Genomic DNA, 15984 nt, shown 5'->3' with positions numbered 1-15984 from the left:
TAGATAAATAACATTTTATTAACACTAATTAATACCACTGTACAGACCTATTTAGAATGTGATTTAATAATACTTACGAGTCACATTCATAATCTAAGATTACATTAGTTGTTTCAAATTTATGTTCAAGCACTTCTAAAACTTTTTCTTGTATCCAGTCAACATCTTCTGGTGGACAATAGTCATCTTCACTTGATCTGGAAATTGTAACAATAGTTGGTGAGCCAGGTAACAATTGTAAGAAGCTTGAAAAATGTCCTTCAATCATCTTAGTGATCTCTTCCTTACTGGAAACATGCTCGGGCAGCCCTGTATCATCCCAAGTGCAACCAGCATCGTGAATCATTCCCCAGTCGACACTGTTGTAACAATTTTTTATTCTGTCTACTAACATTTCAATCTGAAAAATCGGTACCAAATCTCCACTAAAGCCTTCTAGATTTCCATGTTCCTCAACATACAACCATGCGGATGACAACTGTTCTAATTTAGCTTTTCTGATTTCAAGAGCCTCTTCAACTGCTTGCAAATTGGTTTTATCAGGTATAGACAACTGATATATTGGTTTCAGTTCATCATACAAATCTGCATTTTTATAGAGTTCTTTAAAAGGGTTTCGAGTACTAAAAAAATCTAGATCAATGTCCAAAATGAATTGAGTTCCTTCATCCAAAAATCTTGAAAACAGTGTTTTGATTTGATTTACGCCTGCATTTATTTCAGTGTTAATTTCATTAGTTTCGGCAATCACTTCATCAGTCGGTAAAGTGAAAACTTCAAGCTCTATCTCTTTAATATCACTAAGATTTTCTTCTTTACAAAACAAAGTATCTCCAAGAAAATAATTTTCTAAGCAAGTCACTTTGATTTCGTTACTCTTTATTTCTTTCCCAATTTTAAATCTATGATTTCCTTCTGATAATTGATGCGCCCAAGAAGGTTTTATCCATAATATTTTGCTAAAGTGTCCGGCAAATGCTGCAGGGAGGATCCAATTTTCAATACTTAATGCACTAAATAGTTCATATTTATCAAACACAGTATCCGCATTCATCCCTTGCGGTATCAACATATCTGGGTGAGAATCAAAGTGCAACAATGTGTTTCCCATTAAGGGTAAATGCTTAGACCCTATACACTTATAAATGAATGGAAGCACTTCATTGTGATCTTCTACAACAAATATTGGGATTTCTCTGAAACGTTTTAAACTATAAGTAAGTTTATTATTATCTTCCGACTGTCGTTTACTCATTATTAATGAGTTATTGACACTTTGTGTAAATTAAATGACCACAGCCTTATTACCTGCACTTTCCTAATAAACGAGGCATACACTATTTATTAACTAACTTAAAATTCTACTCTTCGTAAGTCAACAATATCATTGCGAGGTTTGTGCTTTTCTTATCATATTAGTAGAATAAGTACATGAAACATCCAATAACAGTGAAATTACTTTGATAATATTTCACTTGAATCACTACTCAAATGAACGTAACCTCAAACTCATTCCAAAGCTAAAGCTGAAATTTAAAACAGCGGTGTAGCAGACGACAGCATTTGTGTAAATAGTATAACCAGGTATGCCAGCGTCAATACAAAAATTGAATTGACCACAAACCAATTTGACTCATTTAGTTTTCATTCGTTATTTCGGTATGAACATTAACGAAAACTAACGTGGAAAGAAATATAGGTAGAGGATACAAAATTCATGGGATTTCTTATATCCTCTTATAGGTTTTACCTTGTAAATTCAAAATATCAGCCTCGGGGGGTACTTGTGATTATTTCTCTCAATAGTGAGATGTATAACCTAAACTTAATGTTACTATATTTGGGCCATTTGGAGTAAACTTACGTTGTACACATAATTCGTTACTATATAATTTCGGTCCAGTCTTGTTACGTATTGGTAAACAGGTTGTATTTATTAACCAATATGTTTTAGATGATGTATTAATATAATGGAATATGACATACTTCGTTTGAAACAATAACACTTGTTCCTTAATTCTGTGGCCACGCAATACATGGCGATTGTTATGATCTGGATGTGTGTTATTCCATGTAGCTCCTATTGACTATATCAAAGTCTAGGAGCCGAAATCCAATTTACACTATAAGCACACAACCTGGTTGTTCTTGAAATAGATAGTTGAATTTTTCATAAGATAAATCGATCATCAGCCATATTAGTTTTGGCGGAGGTCGAAATGGGAAAGTATAGGAAGGGTGGTAGATATGGACAGATATTGATTTCTCACATTATTTTTTATTTGGATAAAGTGAAGACCAACAACAGTTAGACACATCAATAATAGTTAATATCAGCAACAGACAACTAGATAAAGAGAGTGTAAGTTGCCACTTTTAAGGGTATGTATATATGTAGCTGACGCTTATTTAACATTTACTAACGTGTCTGATAATTGTTGTTAGGTTTAAAACTAAGAAAATACGAGTTTTGCACAAATTTATCCTTTCATACTTATAACCTTTTTGGTACCCTGTTTCGAACACCTAGCATCAAAACTAGCACGGTTGATGATCGATTTCTTCCTTAAGGGAAATGATTCTATCAACTTTTTTCTCTGTTAAACCTCACCGTTAGATACGCCAACTTCGAAGTACACAGTTTTTAAATATTATTATTAGTGATGTACACTATATTTATCATGTCTACACAGGATTTGCCCTCCCCAGGATTTGAACCCGTGATATCTTAGGTAGAGAGCCGAGACTATAACCATTAGTCTAATTTAGTTATGAAAGTTAGCATTGAAAATGTAGAGCTTAGTTATGGTCCTTCTTGTCGTACAGAAAAACTCAATTGAACGATATATGCTGGAAAATGAGTTAACGTCACTATTCAGTGGACAAAAGAATATTCCTTCAGCCTGACAATGACACGTTCCTGGAATCGAACGTATTGCGCAACTCAGCACAAGGACATCAGAGAGGGCACCCAGCCTTACCTGAATCACATCTAGTTCCTTGTATATTCTTGACCTTGACACTGAAAAATGCTAATACCATATGCACGTCTGGACAAAATGGGCCATCTTCCAGACTGAAGAAAATCGAAATAGGAAACTGTTTTAAGAATATAACTTGTAAGAAAATGAATTTTTTGCGAAAAATACAAAGTGCCTTTATGTATAACATGACAATGTAAAAATATTATCTTTTCCGTTAGTGTTGTAAAACTATATGGCTCGAAGATCCGTCTATACGCGCCTCACGGAACGCGTCAATATTGCAACACTCAGTATGTTTGCAATTGGCTCGAACAAGGAGGATAGTGACACGTTAAAGTAGTGCTATCGATTTTAGGTTTGGAAAATATTGTTTATGTACAATTTATAGCTCTTTAAAATAACATCTCCGTATACAGAAAAAGATGAAAAATATTTAGAGCATCATGCACGATATTATAGGCGTTTAAATTATGCAAGTTAGGGCACCCAAATGAAAACTGTTGAAGATGAAATGGGAAATTTTTACAGTAGGTACACGAGTCATAGCTTCTGGGAGTGACAGGGTATTTTTTTATTTGTAATGATGATATATAATTTCCTTAAGTCTTAAATGTATAACCCCTACATGAATACAATTTTTTCTCAATTTTTATTAACATTCAAATCAAATCAAATAATTTATTGCCAAGGACAAAAACATTTTGTATTAGCATAGTCAAGTATTTTTAAAGTGAATATTATCTACATTCTTATGTCATAAAACATTTACAGTATACAAACAATGCTCAATAAGTACATTCTTTACATACAATTGAAATATATTACATTCTAAACTTCTAACATTTAAAGGCAGATGATTGAAAAAATTTAAGAATAACACAAGTAATTCCACCGACCACATGTTGCAGACGGCGCGGCGTGCGCACTATTCTTCTGGCGCCATGAGCACGGCCACACTGTAACAAGGAATCCTTTGTGCGCGGGCTAAAATCCGACACGAAATGGATGACATGGACCTTGTAGAAACCGCTCGTTCGTGATGCGGTTCCTCGTACTAGCGAGAATTCTACGAAACGTTAACTCGGGAGTCTGTCGCCGGCTTTACACGTTCAGTTTTGTGCTTCTGTCTCGAAAAATACTGTAACGGCGCCTCTCTGGTCGTGGTTGATTATTTGCGTGAGTTAAATGGCAATCTTACCGAACAGCAGGAAGTCCAGGCCGTTCTCCATGTGCAAGTCATGCCTCTTCGATTCTCTGGGCTGTCACTCGTAGTTCACGAGGTAAAATGATACACGTTGAAGATGTGGCAGAACAAAGTTAATCCTAGAATGTTCAAAGGACTTCTTCGATCAATTTTACTTTGTACGTCTGTTGAGTTTAGAGTAGCTTTGCATTTACTCCGCTAATATCCAAAAGGCCAAACCACAATATTTGGAGTCATTATTTTCAGCATTGAGTTTGTTTTCTTCACTATCACTGTCTTCAAGAATGGTTGGCACATTTGAATAACAGATATTAAAATCTCTATCATCTAGTAGTCTGTTTATTTTGTGACTCATTTAACGAGTTTTCATATTCAGTCAAATGTTACACACACTAAAGCATAATTATTTTATAAAATATACATAAAATCTTAACACTGAATTTACAGATAAAGTTACTCATCTTGTTTGGTGGGGTCAGTAGTGATCGCAGACACTCACGTAAGGTCGTTTGAAGTTTAATTCTGCAAATTATACTTCCTTTGAGTTAGAGGGAGGTGAAATTATGATTTAGAGCGATCTACATATCAGATAAAACTAGCTGGAATGTAGAGAAGAAATATTACTGAACTTGCAATTCTGGGCAATAAAAGTCAACTAACTTTAGTTATAATATTTTATTAAAGAAATAATAATAATAATTCTAAAATAAAGAGTAAGCAAACTAAAAATTCCTCACAAATACTGTAGATATAAATTAGATAGCCACTTAGGCTATGTTGAAGTAAAAAAAATAGTTAACATCCTTGATTCACTATTTCAAATTATAATAAATATCTAATTGAAATACTGAAAATAAAATAACATGTTTTGCTTTTACTTTTTAGCATTAATGGCATGTAGCCTATCCTCTTTGATAATCTGATTGTAGAAAGTGCCAATCATCTTTCTCCTCAGTACCCTTTACTGGACGTTTTAATGATCTTCACCAAATATTGTCGACATTGTGAATATTGTGCTACTGTAACTCCAGCTTCTTATCTGACAACTACTAGATAAACCATGACGAACTTACATTTTTGTCTGAAACATGTCAAGCAGCCATATTAGACATATCAAGAAATTCTAGATGTAACTGTGTAATAAATAATACACTTGTTATGGTATTTAAAACTTACTATAATTACTAAAACATAGTGATGAATAGCAACATATTTTATCCAAAATAAATGGTGCTATGTAACTGGTGGTATAAACTTTCTCTAATTTACTAAATTTAACACTAAAAAAGTTTCCTGATTCAGTTCTTAGACACCTCCACTATAATCAACCAAACCAAGATTTTTGTTATCAAAAGCTACCTTTCAATTGACAACTTTGAGGTATTATTAAAGAAACATTAGCATTTCAAAGAAATAACTGCCTTCTTCTTCTTCTATGGGGTGGCCTACTGCCATGCACTTAAGCCTCAAGGGCCTTTTGTGCACCCCGGAAGCACACCATGAGGCCTACCAGTCTTTGATTTCAGCAGTTCCACAAACCGCCGAAAACAACCTATCAGGTCCTCCTGGAGAAATTCACCACCCTTGTCCAAACTACCAAAGATGGCATACCGCTCCCTTACTATTGAAGGGCAATCAAAGAACAAGTGTTTGGCAGTTTCATCTTGCTCATCACACATTCTACAGAGCGGATCCTCCTGAAGGATGCCGACTCTGTGAAGATGCTTCCTCAGGTGACCATGCCCGTGATCAGACCTATAACCCGAGAAGACATTGATCTATTTAGGGAGAGGTCAGACGCCACTCGGGAGGAAGGTGACTAGTACCATTCTGCTCATTCTCATGCCAACCACATAATAGACTGATACACCAGCTTTACTAGCAATCATATTAGTTTCATAACATTATTGACAATACAATGATTTCATCAGCAAATCTGATTATCAGCATCAGGATAGTATTGAAAATCTATTTTGGCCAGCAAGCATAACTTGCAATACTCAAAGTAGTAAAAACATATTTCCTCAATAACCCTACCTCTTAATTTTAATCGTATAATGATTAGCTACTTCCCGTAAAGGTACACTAAGAGGAACTCCATGTTGATTGTAGCAGCAGTCCGCTGACCGACAGATGCACCAAATTCCTCTAATAAACTAAGATCCAGTAACAGCGGAGAGACACTCGAGAAAGTGCAGACATTTTGTGCTATTCCTATAGCAATATAATCCAGCGGACGGCAACCACGGAGGGTCTGTTGTGCCTTTAACCATTATGTATAATGATGAATAGTCAAGAATCAGATAGATGAAATCAGGGATAATTAGAAAAAATATGGTCAGTGGAGTCCAAATGCTACCACACAATCACCTCTTAGTTCTTCCTTATAATGCTATGACAAAAACCATACCTTTGAGAGGGATTATCATCTAGAATTGAGTATCAAGAAGGAAAAGAATGGGTCATGGACCAAACTCAGAATTGATAGGTGAATCACTAACTATTTTTCAGGCATAGACGTGAACAATTAAAAAATAAGCACATAGTGAGGCAACGTCACGCGGGCCTGTCCATTATATTGGTTGCCGTCAACTGCACTCTGGTGTTTCCTGGTTTAGTGAGGTGATGTTACATGACTCTTACACTCCCAATGTCTGATAGAATATACATGATAAGCACCATCTCACAGCAATAGTAACTAGAAGCAAAAAGTACTGTAATAAGTAGAAGTACACCATACCACGTATTGTTTAACAGACTTCATTGAGGTTGCATGCAAAATTTCAAGTCTTTGATTCATTTCATTAGGTTACATGTGACATACGTTAAAATTTCATACAATTGTATGCAATTTGTTTTAAAATTTATTAATTCTGAGATTTTCTTGTAACCACTATGGTTACTTATAAAATCAATGTAAAAATGTTTGCTAACACCCTAACAAATCCTATGGAATGGCATGCACCATCATCGAACAATAAAACATTACATATTGTCGAATATGATAATTTTTTAGTGGCAGTCCTTTGCGGTTTTTGTTTTAAGTACTATTTATGCATTCAGTTTCATACACCTGACAAAGAAGGTAGATTTCAATCCTCGAAACGTAATGTTATACATTTTGTAATAAATAATGATGACAATGTCTGAAATCCTATTATTCTTACTAATAATAAGCACACACTATTTCAAATGTAAATTTGAATCTTTTGCAAGGCCCCACAAATAAAACTTTTATTAATGGAGTCACCTGGAAATGAAATCTTTGATTTCAAAAAGCCTCGCACAAAATACAAATACATTAGAAAAAGTATGTGATTGTTATAAGTTGGATTGAAGGCTTGTAGAGTTAAATTGAATTAGATTTTTATGGTGATAACAAAACCCATCTCTTGGTTTGCGATTTTTAGTATATTTTGAATATTGCTTTATACACTTTTTTTCCTTCTTGAAATAAACTTATTAATTTCTTGATAATCTGTATTAGTAATGTTAATAACTGGAAACATGCTGATATTTAGAATCTTAAAAACAAAATACAGTTGGTATAACACAAAATGTATGATATTACTGAGCAGCTTTACCTGGCTAATGCGACGTTGTTCTCATGTGATTGTATTGTTCCAGAATGTATGTTATCCCATCAGTTGTTTGCCATTACCAAGCTCATGGTCCATAGGAGCGGGTTGTCAGTCTCAATGGTAACAATGCCATTGCAGGTCTTGCTGTACGTATTGCAGGAACTTATCAAGCCTCCAAACTCCATCTTGTCTTTTTCAAGATTCCACTTAAGCCCGGTGGAAGATACAACACACGATGCTCCCGAGTGGTATGAGCCCACACTTGGCCTCACACTGTACGAATGACAGTGGCACTTGTATCTCGTGTGACCCAGCAGGCAGTAGCCACGTCAAAGTCTCCGTACTGAACAGGTACAGTCTGACACAACTGTTGCCAAATATTTCTGATGTGGTATACAAAGTATTTAGATTAGACATGATGTGGTCGAGTCGTCCTGAATCTTCTACTATTACGATAACACTGTCAAGTTCATTCCTAGTGACTTTCACTATCTCCTCCAAGGCTTTAGTGAAGTCAGTTTTGTCCTGATCTGGAGTAGGTATTACAGTGACACCATTCTCTTTGCACTTTGCAAGAGTATCTGGTTTAATTGAGTCAAAGTCTCCAGAAACGAAATCTGGATGCATCTGCTTAAGTTCAGATTGGCACTTTAACAGTGAGACGAACTTGTACCACCTGTCTGTTCCCCCATCGGCTGTTGCTCGTAAACAAGCTTTGTTCCAAAGTTCAACAACATATTTGGCAGGAATATTGATGGGGCGATTGAGAATCAAGACGGCAAAGCGTCCAATGACATCGTTTATATGTCCATTAAATAGTTTTGGTACTTTCCAAACAGTTACCACCATGTTGGATATTATTAATTATAACAGTTGACTTCTTTTTCAGCTTAGAGAGTTGTCCAGTCCCTTCTCATTAACTTTCAAGAATACTGCAGGTCTAATTGGTCCCTGAAAAATATTAATAAAACTTTACCTACTGTACCTGTTGTATTAACAGTCAATTGTTGACTGAACACAGATATAACAATTTTTTCATTTAAATTGAGCAGTTTTTTATGTCTATGACCTTTAAAATACAGCAGATAACCAATTATTCCCCAATCATATACAACGAGTGCGCTACAGAGCTTTCATAGCTTATAATAACATTGGATGCACTCTATGTTCATTATTCAAGGGATATTCTGATCTGAACTTAAAAATACAAGTTCAACAATGTTTGTTATTAGGATATAAATAGTAAATTCAGGTTGCATATGTCAGATTATGTATCTTGAGATCTATCTAGAAAAACTCGACAAAACACGATATGACTTTATATATTGCAGTTCATTTATTATAGAACAATGTTCAGCTTAACCCTCGAACTGGCAGTCATTTTTCCTTCAGATGGCTGGCTATTTTAGAGTGTTTTGTACCTGTACTTAAAACATAAACCCACCACACACACCCGCACATAAGTGCATACATTCTTTTTTCAGGAAATGTAGAGATAATGATGGTATAAAAACATGCATAAGCCATTAACTACACTAGAATATTTTGTTAAGGTGGTAGGACTTGCTCTGATAATGTGTTATAATATTATATATATTGTAAAAACCAAAAATAGTACACAAATGGTTAAATTTGTTGCTATAGATACAATTATTTTCAAAATTTACAAAATATGTAATTTTTTACATGTAATGTTTCCAAAATATACAAAAATTTAGAAAATTATATACACTACAAAACAATAAATTAATTTACAGCCAATTAAAATTTTTTTACCTAAATTTATTACTATGGGTACAATAATTTCAAAAATTCCAAAAAATATATAATTTTTACACTAAAAATCTCCAAAAATATACCAAATTTTAGCATAGTATAGTCTAAAAAGTAAACCAGTATAATAAACTACACCAATAAAATATCACTAATTTTCAAAATGGGTGGACGAAGACCATCTTTCTGGGATTTCTGACATCAATGGGACAACACTATTGCCAAAACAGCACAACAAATTTCACCATTCAAATCAGCAATCTTTCTGTTTGAAGTGGTATATAAATAGTGGTGGTTGGTTAGTGTTGATTCCTGTACATTATAATGTAATGTAATCGATTCAAATTGATATTATATTGTCGATTGCCATTACTAGGGTTAAAAAAATAAAACTGTATAATTGAGGTGATTAGTTTATGGTACAACTTAATCCTTGGAGTAAACATTATCCAAAACTAGTTATTGCTGTATTGTTCTAAATTTATAGCTTTTGAGTTTTCTAATTCCTACCAAATACTTTTTTAAACATACACCCAGATTACCAACAAAATATACTACGACCGAATTAAAAAAAGTCAAATTGATTAAAAACGCAAGACACTTTTCATTTATCAATAAAAAATAACAAATTTTGTTATAATGAAGTATTAAAAATGTAGCCTATTTGTTACATATTTTTATTGTTAACTTAAATACCAAAAATATTTAAAAATTAATGAAAATTGACGTACAAACATTTTATAAAGTATAACTTTACTCTTTAGAAAACACTTATTGAATAGTTTTACTTTTAACTGAATAAAAGCTGAAAATTAGAAATAAGCAGAAACATCAAAAGACTAAACATTTACAATACATCATGTTACTTAATTACAACTGATGTTAACCACTATTCTTTAGGACTCAACAGCACGCCATTATAGAATACTTGCTCTTTAGTTTGTTTTGTACTATTGTGAAAGTGTCTAAATACAGTAAAACACAATACCATAAAATTATTACAATTTCGTGTGTTTTATAAGATCATGCAAATATAGCTACCAATATGTAGAATAACAAGTAAGTTAAACACATAATCATAAAATTATTGTACTAATGTTATAAAAATATATATAAAAATATTTAAAATATTGTGCAAACAAAACAATAATAAATAATACACTAATTATTATAAATATTTGGTTACACTTTGATTTATGCTTTTAAAACATTCTTCATAATGAAAAGAATTCTTTAACATTCCATTAGCAACGTGATAGCCAGTCGGACAGCCTGCTAAATGAATATATAATTTCTCCTTCTTCAAAACTATACCACATACTTCACACAGATAATCAAGCAAACACCACAATATCACAAAACGTTTACCTAAATAAGTTACTGGATAATACCAGAGTACCTAAAAATAACTACTAATGTGATGAAAAAACTACAAGATCACAACAAACCAATCACTTTTGTGATGTAGCTCTCGTTCTCTCAGACCGAATATTCCTTCCTTGACAATAGATTTAGAAGTTGGCTTACAGTAAGAGTTCAATCTTAACAAAGTAGTCAGTATAATCTAAACATTAACAATTATGCTTTATTATAATTGACCAGCATCACTTCTTTGAATTATAACTATCTGTTTTTATAGTGATATTTATTAGGAGCACACATGCATGCTATATTTATGCTATATTTATTGGAGTTAATCTATGAATTGATAGTTTAATATGTGATAAAATCAAACACGACATTTCGACTAGATTATAGTTGATGGCTAGGGAAACACGAGGGAATCAGGTTCTCGGTGAGTGATAATCAACAATTTGATGTTAACTAATCTAATAAAAACTCACGCAATCTGAATGACGGATCTACCCTAGGGCCAAATACCCTTCTCGAGGGTGGACCGTCCTACCCAAGGGCTGTCCAGCCTCTCCAAGAGCCAATTGGCCAATCCGAATTAACTGCATTCCTTATTGGTATTAATTACACAAAACTTACTTCACATGTTTTGTAAATTAGGGAGGTGTTAAGTCAACAGGTAGAGCAGTTGGCTCTCAGGTAGAGGGGTAGCCCTTTATATAGGGTGTTAGGTATGGCAGTTAACTAACTGCCATACAATACTACGTACAACAATAACAATAACATTTTTTATTGTACTATATTATTAGTATGAGTATTTGCTATCTTATGAACAAAACATTTTTTATTGTTATTCTCATACTTTTTCGATAATTTTTTAGTTAAGCTATTTTCATTTTACTATCCTTATGTTTTTTCAATAATTTTTCACTCCCAGTATTTTAAGTCTAAGTGAGGAAGATTAAGGAATTCCTTACACTGAGGGATATTCTCCCTCATGGGAAAATTTTTCTTATTAGGTTTTTTCTCTCTTTTTCTTTAATGTCACTATTCTTAACACTTTTTAACACCTTGAGGGAGTACCGACGTCTCATGCTACTTGGCACTATATAAATTTTCCTTATAGTCTCCACAATACACTGACACTATAAGGGTTAACGGCTACAATATAATAAGCAGCCACCAACACAATCATATGATTATCGATTTTAAATTTGATACTATTAAATATGACATTTGACCTATAAATATTTCTAAATAATCATTACCAGCTGTTGCTAGTGACATCATTACCAGCTGTTTTTTGTTTATGTAGAACAAGTCTAGCCACAACGACAAGAACAATGGCTATGAATATGCAAATATTGGCTCAAAATGTTTTTATAAACACTGAGCAATATTTTAAATGGCTGCAAGAAAAGGAGCTAGCTCCTAAAAAAACAAAGTATCCTGTTTTTAGTGAGGAGATGAAAACTAGAATTAAAGGTAGAAAATAAATTGTATTTCGCTACAAGAAAATTCAGAACAAAAAACGCACTTGAGAAGACAGTATTAGAACATTCTAAATTTGGTATTATGAATATCGTAAATCAGTACTATTTTAGTTTAAATCAAACAAACTACAAAATTTTAATGGATGAATGTAGTTTTTACTGCATCAGTACCTGCAGAAATAACATTTCAGATTGACTAAAGTAATCGTAAGTACTAGGATGCTCAAACAGACTTTAAATAAAGTTTAGTTATTTTATGTAATCTGAAACAAATACATTTGTTTTACATATAAAAGTACAGCTTCTTTATATCAACAATGTTGAAGCCTAAAACGTAATTCAGCTCAATATCATTACTCAATATTTATTCAAAGTAAAAACAACGAGGAAAGAAAATCAAAATTCAAATCATATTTTCTGTTATTGACTAATGGCGGCAAGAACAATGACGTACGTGTCTTATTTGTTTCACAAGCAGGGGAGGGTACGATAAGCGGACCTGGTTTTTTTATATCGAAATTGGCAAACGATATTATTTAATCATAACCATCGATATAACCAATCGATACTGATTAATTAATAATAATTAATTATGACCAATTAACTTAATCTATATATCAGCTATAGATTATAGCTGTAAACACTTTTAAACAGTAATCGTATTATTATTATATATACGACTATGTTATGTGTATATATATATATATATATATATATAAAACAATAATAATTATTATTATACATACACGTAATAATATATAATTACATGTGTATAATTATAAACAATTCAATAATTATGACATAACCCATATGAATTGTGGCTCATAATTATCGTTCTGGTTCGTTTATTATTTATGTCATTTCTTTATTATTTATGAGTTTTCCTATATACTCATATTTTAATTTAAAACATATGATTGTTATTAAATTTAGGACTATAGATACTTTCATATCAATTGATAGTCTAGGATTCGAGATGCGAATATTGAGTATCGATGATTATATTCTTCGATATAAAAAACCGGGTCCGCTTATCGTACCCTACCCGAAAATTTTCCTTATACATTTATCCTTGAAAATGCAGAAGGTAAATAAATATTAATATTTATACATTAATTTCTAAGATTGAAAACTAGCCAAACCATATTATTCTTTGAAATACTTATTATGTTATTTGGTCCATCATTTTGTTTTCAGTTTTTGGATGGTCATAAATATCGATGATTCCATATCATCCGATTATGTTGGTGGCCTCTTATTATACTGCAGTCGAGTTAACAATACATAGTACATTTACTTGGTTATCGCTGTATAACACCTTCAATGCCAATCAATATCTCACATTACTTGTCACTATCTAGATGTTATTCGTAGTCTAAAAAAGAATCTGGCACTGTAAAGGATAACTAGTTTCAAAAACAAAAAGAAAAATAAATCATGAAGTGAGATGTAAATATAGACAAATTTACAAAATGTCAAAAAATTTTAACTACAGCCAAAATTAAAATATAGTACTCTCAGTTAGTACAAGAGTAAAATAGGCTTGGTACTTGTGGATTACAATAAAAGGGGCTAAAATATAATATAAATATGATGAATAGACACTAAATATAAATATAAACACTATCCACATGACAATTCTGAAACATATTTACATCAACTTACAATTAGGCAAAGTGAAAAATGAATTAGTGAATAATACTGACCTTTCTACAATAAAACTTATAAGAAAAACCTGATAGATTCAAATTATGTAATGTTTCCTGAAACGTCAGATACAAATCTGATGTAATTAAAATATAGGTTAAGATAGGTTAGTTAGCAACTGTTATTCTCAGTGCAAACCAAAAACAGGTGGGAATGTACAAGAAATAAGCAAATATTATATTTTTATTAGAAGAAAAAATATTGAGATGGAAATAATTATTTAAATGTTCCAAAATAGCCCAGCTGTATCTCTTCCTTTTCCTTCCTTCCCTAAGTCACGTGCGGCCACGCCCAATAATAACAATAACAAAACCCTTTGCCTGGCTTTTCTCTCTTTCCAGGCTTGCTGTTTATACCGTGAAACCGCACACTACCAAGAATCAGACTTTTTTTGTAAGTGATTGAATGGACAAACGTCAGTAAATACTAAAAACTAATGACTAGCTAAGTACAGTCTCACAAATCCTTAACAGTGTAAAGGCACATGGTAGCTAACAACTTTCTATTTTAATTTTGGCTTTAAATTGTTCAAAAGGCAAGTCCTTTATGTCAAGGTGTTAAACATGTGTTGCTTCCTGTAGAAGCTGGAATGGGTTACACTATAACGACACCTCCTGACAACTAGTTTAGTTTTATTCCTAGTTTCATACCTGTGTATATAAGCACCATATGACACAACTGGGAAAACATAAAATTAAGGTAAAGAAAGTACGCCTAATCTAATGAACAGTGTTTACAGTGAGTTTTAAAAGGAACGCTGCTACGTAATAGGCAAATAGATCTCTTCTGTAAAATCTATATTCTACCAGCGTAACGACAATTTGCCCACATAGCAGTTCTGTGGCTAGGTGCTTGCGTATATATGGTAAGGAGAATGTCAAGGTCTACAATGTTGTGTAAGGGTCTTAACATAAAAATGTCCTTAGAGATTTTAGAGGCTATAGTGTCAATGTGATGTTTTCACTTAAGAATGGAGTATACAGTCATACTCAAACATTTAAGCGATGTCACATTTTGCTTTCTGCTAAGACACAGCGATAGGTCATGAACCTTGTTATCATTCAACTCTGTATTTATTTATTCCAACGGTATAGACCATTTTTTACAATAAGGTACAGGTATGCACGTAATATAAGGTAAGCACGTATAGAGCTAAAATAATAGCTTTGAAGTTTAGCCTAAATGGTTGGTACCAGAAGCTGGAACATCCAGATTCCGGTAAATTAGTGAGGATACCACTATGATATTGATATAAGAAGATGCTAGATTGAGATTTGCATTGTATATTTTGTTGGAAAAAAAAACAGTAGCAGTCGTGGGACTGCCGATAGAAGTGAAAACGGAACTATTAAGTTGAGAGTAATTAAAACTATTATGCAAAAATTATATGAAATTTTTTATGTTTTATTTATTAGTTACATATGATGGGTTAAACAAATCATGAACAAAATATAAATACAAAGTGGTTGAAAAAATAATTAATATACAATTATCTTAGCAATATCTTAATAAAAACAATAAATGAACATATTTCATAAAATCTAAAATTATTATAACATTTTTTTAATTTTCTAATTTAAAAATCCACGAAAAAATATTATCAAATAACTAGAAATCTATTTTACCACGCTAGTAAGATAAATCTTATACCGTAATAATACTCATTTCATGATGAAGAGGTTAATATTAATAAACATAGAATACAAGTGAGTAAACACCGAGTGTGAACAACAGTGAGTTGAACACCGTTGTAAATAATACAGTTATTGCTACGGATAAAGTATATAATTGCAATAACAATTAAACCCACAATATTTTTAAAACTAATAAATTAGTTAAGTTAACTTGGTTCTTTCGTAAAGGTATTTTTATTGCACAATAAACTAATT

General features: G+C 32.5%; 2 protein-coding genes across 2 annotated transcripts; both read right to left on the bottom strand.

Moving 5' to 3' along the window:
* LOC124361870 (UPF0489 protein C5orf22 homolog) lies at positions 1 to 1557 on the bottom strand. The gene has a single exon (XM_046815914.1). It carries the CDS (start codon positions 1253 to 1255, stop codon positions 74 to 76), a length of 1182 nt encoding a protein of 393 aa, XP_046671870.1. The 5' UTR covers positions 1256 to 1557; the 3' UTR covers positions 1 to 73.
* A 3291-nt stretch (positions 1558 to 4848) lies between these two features.
* On the bottom strand, positions 4849 to 14403 carry LOC124361869 (thiamin pyrophosphokinase 1). Its single transcript, XM_046815913.1, is given in 4 exon segments — positions 4849 to 5269; positions 7773 to 8005; positions 8007 to 8720; positions 14095 to 14403. Coding segments are annotated over 2 exon segments (786 nt in total). The 5' UTR covers positions 8619 to 8720; positions 14095 to 14403; the 3' UTR covers positions 4849 to 5269; positions 7773 to 7831.
* Positions 14404 to 15984: the final 1581 nt, after the last annotated feature.

This window comes from Homalodisca vitripennis, chromosome 5 (genome assembly GCF_021130785.1).
Source record: "Homalodisca vitripennis isolate AUS2020 chromosome 5, UT_GWSS_2.1, whole genome shotgun sequence".
In the NCBI taxonomy this organism is placed as follows: domain Eukaryota; kingdom Metazoa; phylum Arthropoda; class Insecta; order Hemiptera; family Cicadellidae; genus Homalodisca; species Homalodisca vitripennis.
This window is presented reverse-complemented; position numbering and strand designations above follow the sequence as displayed.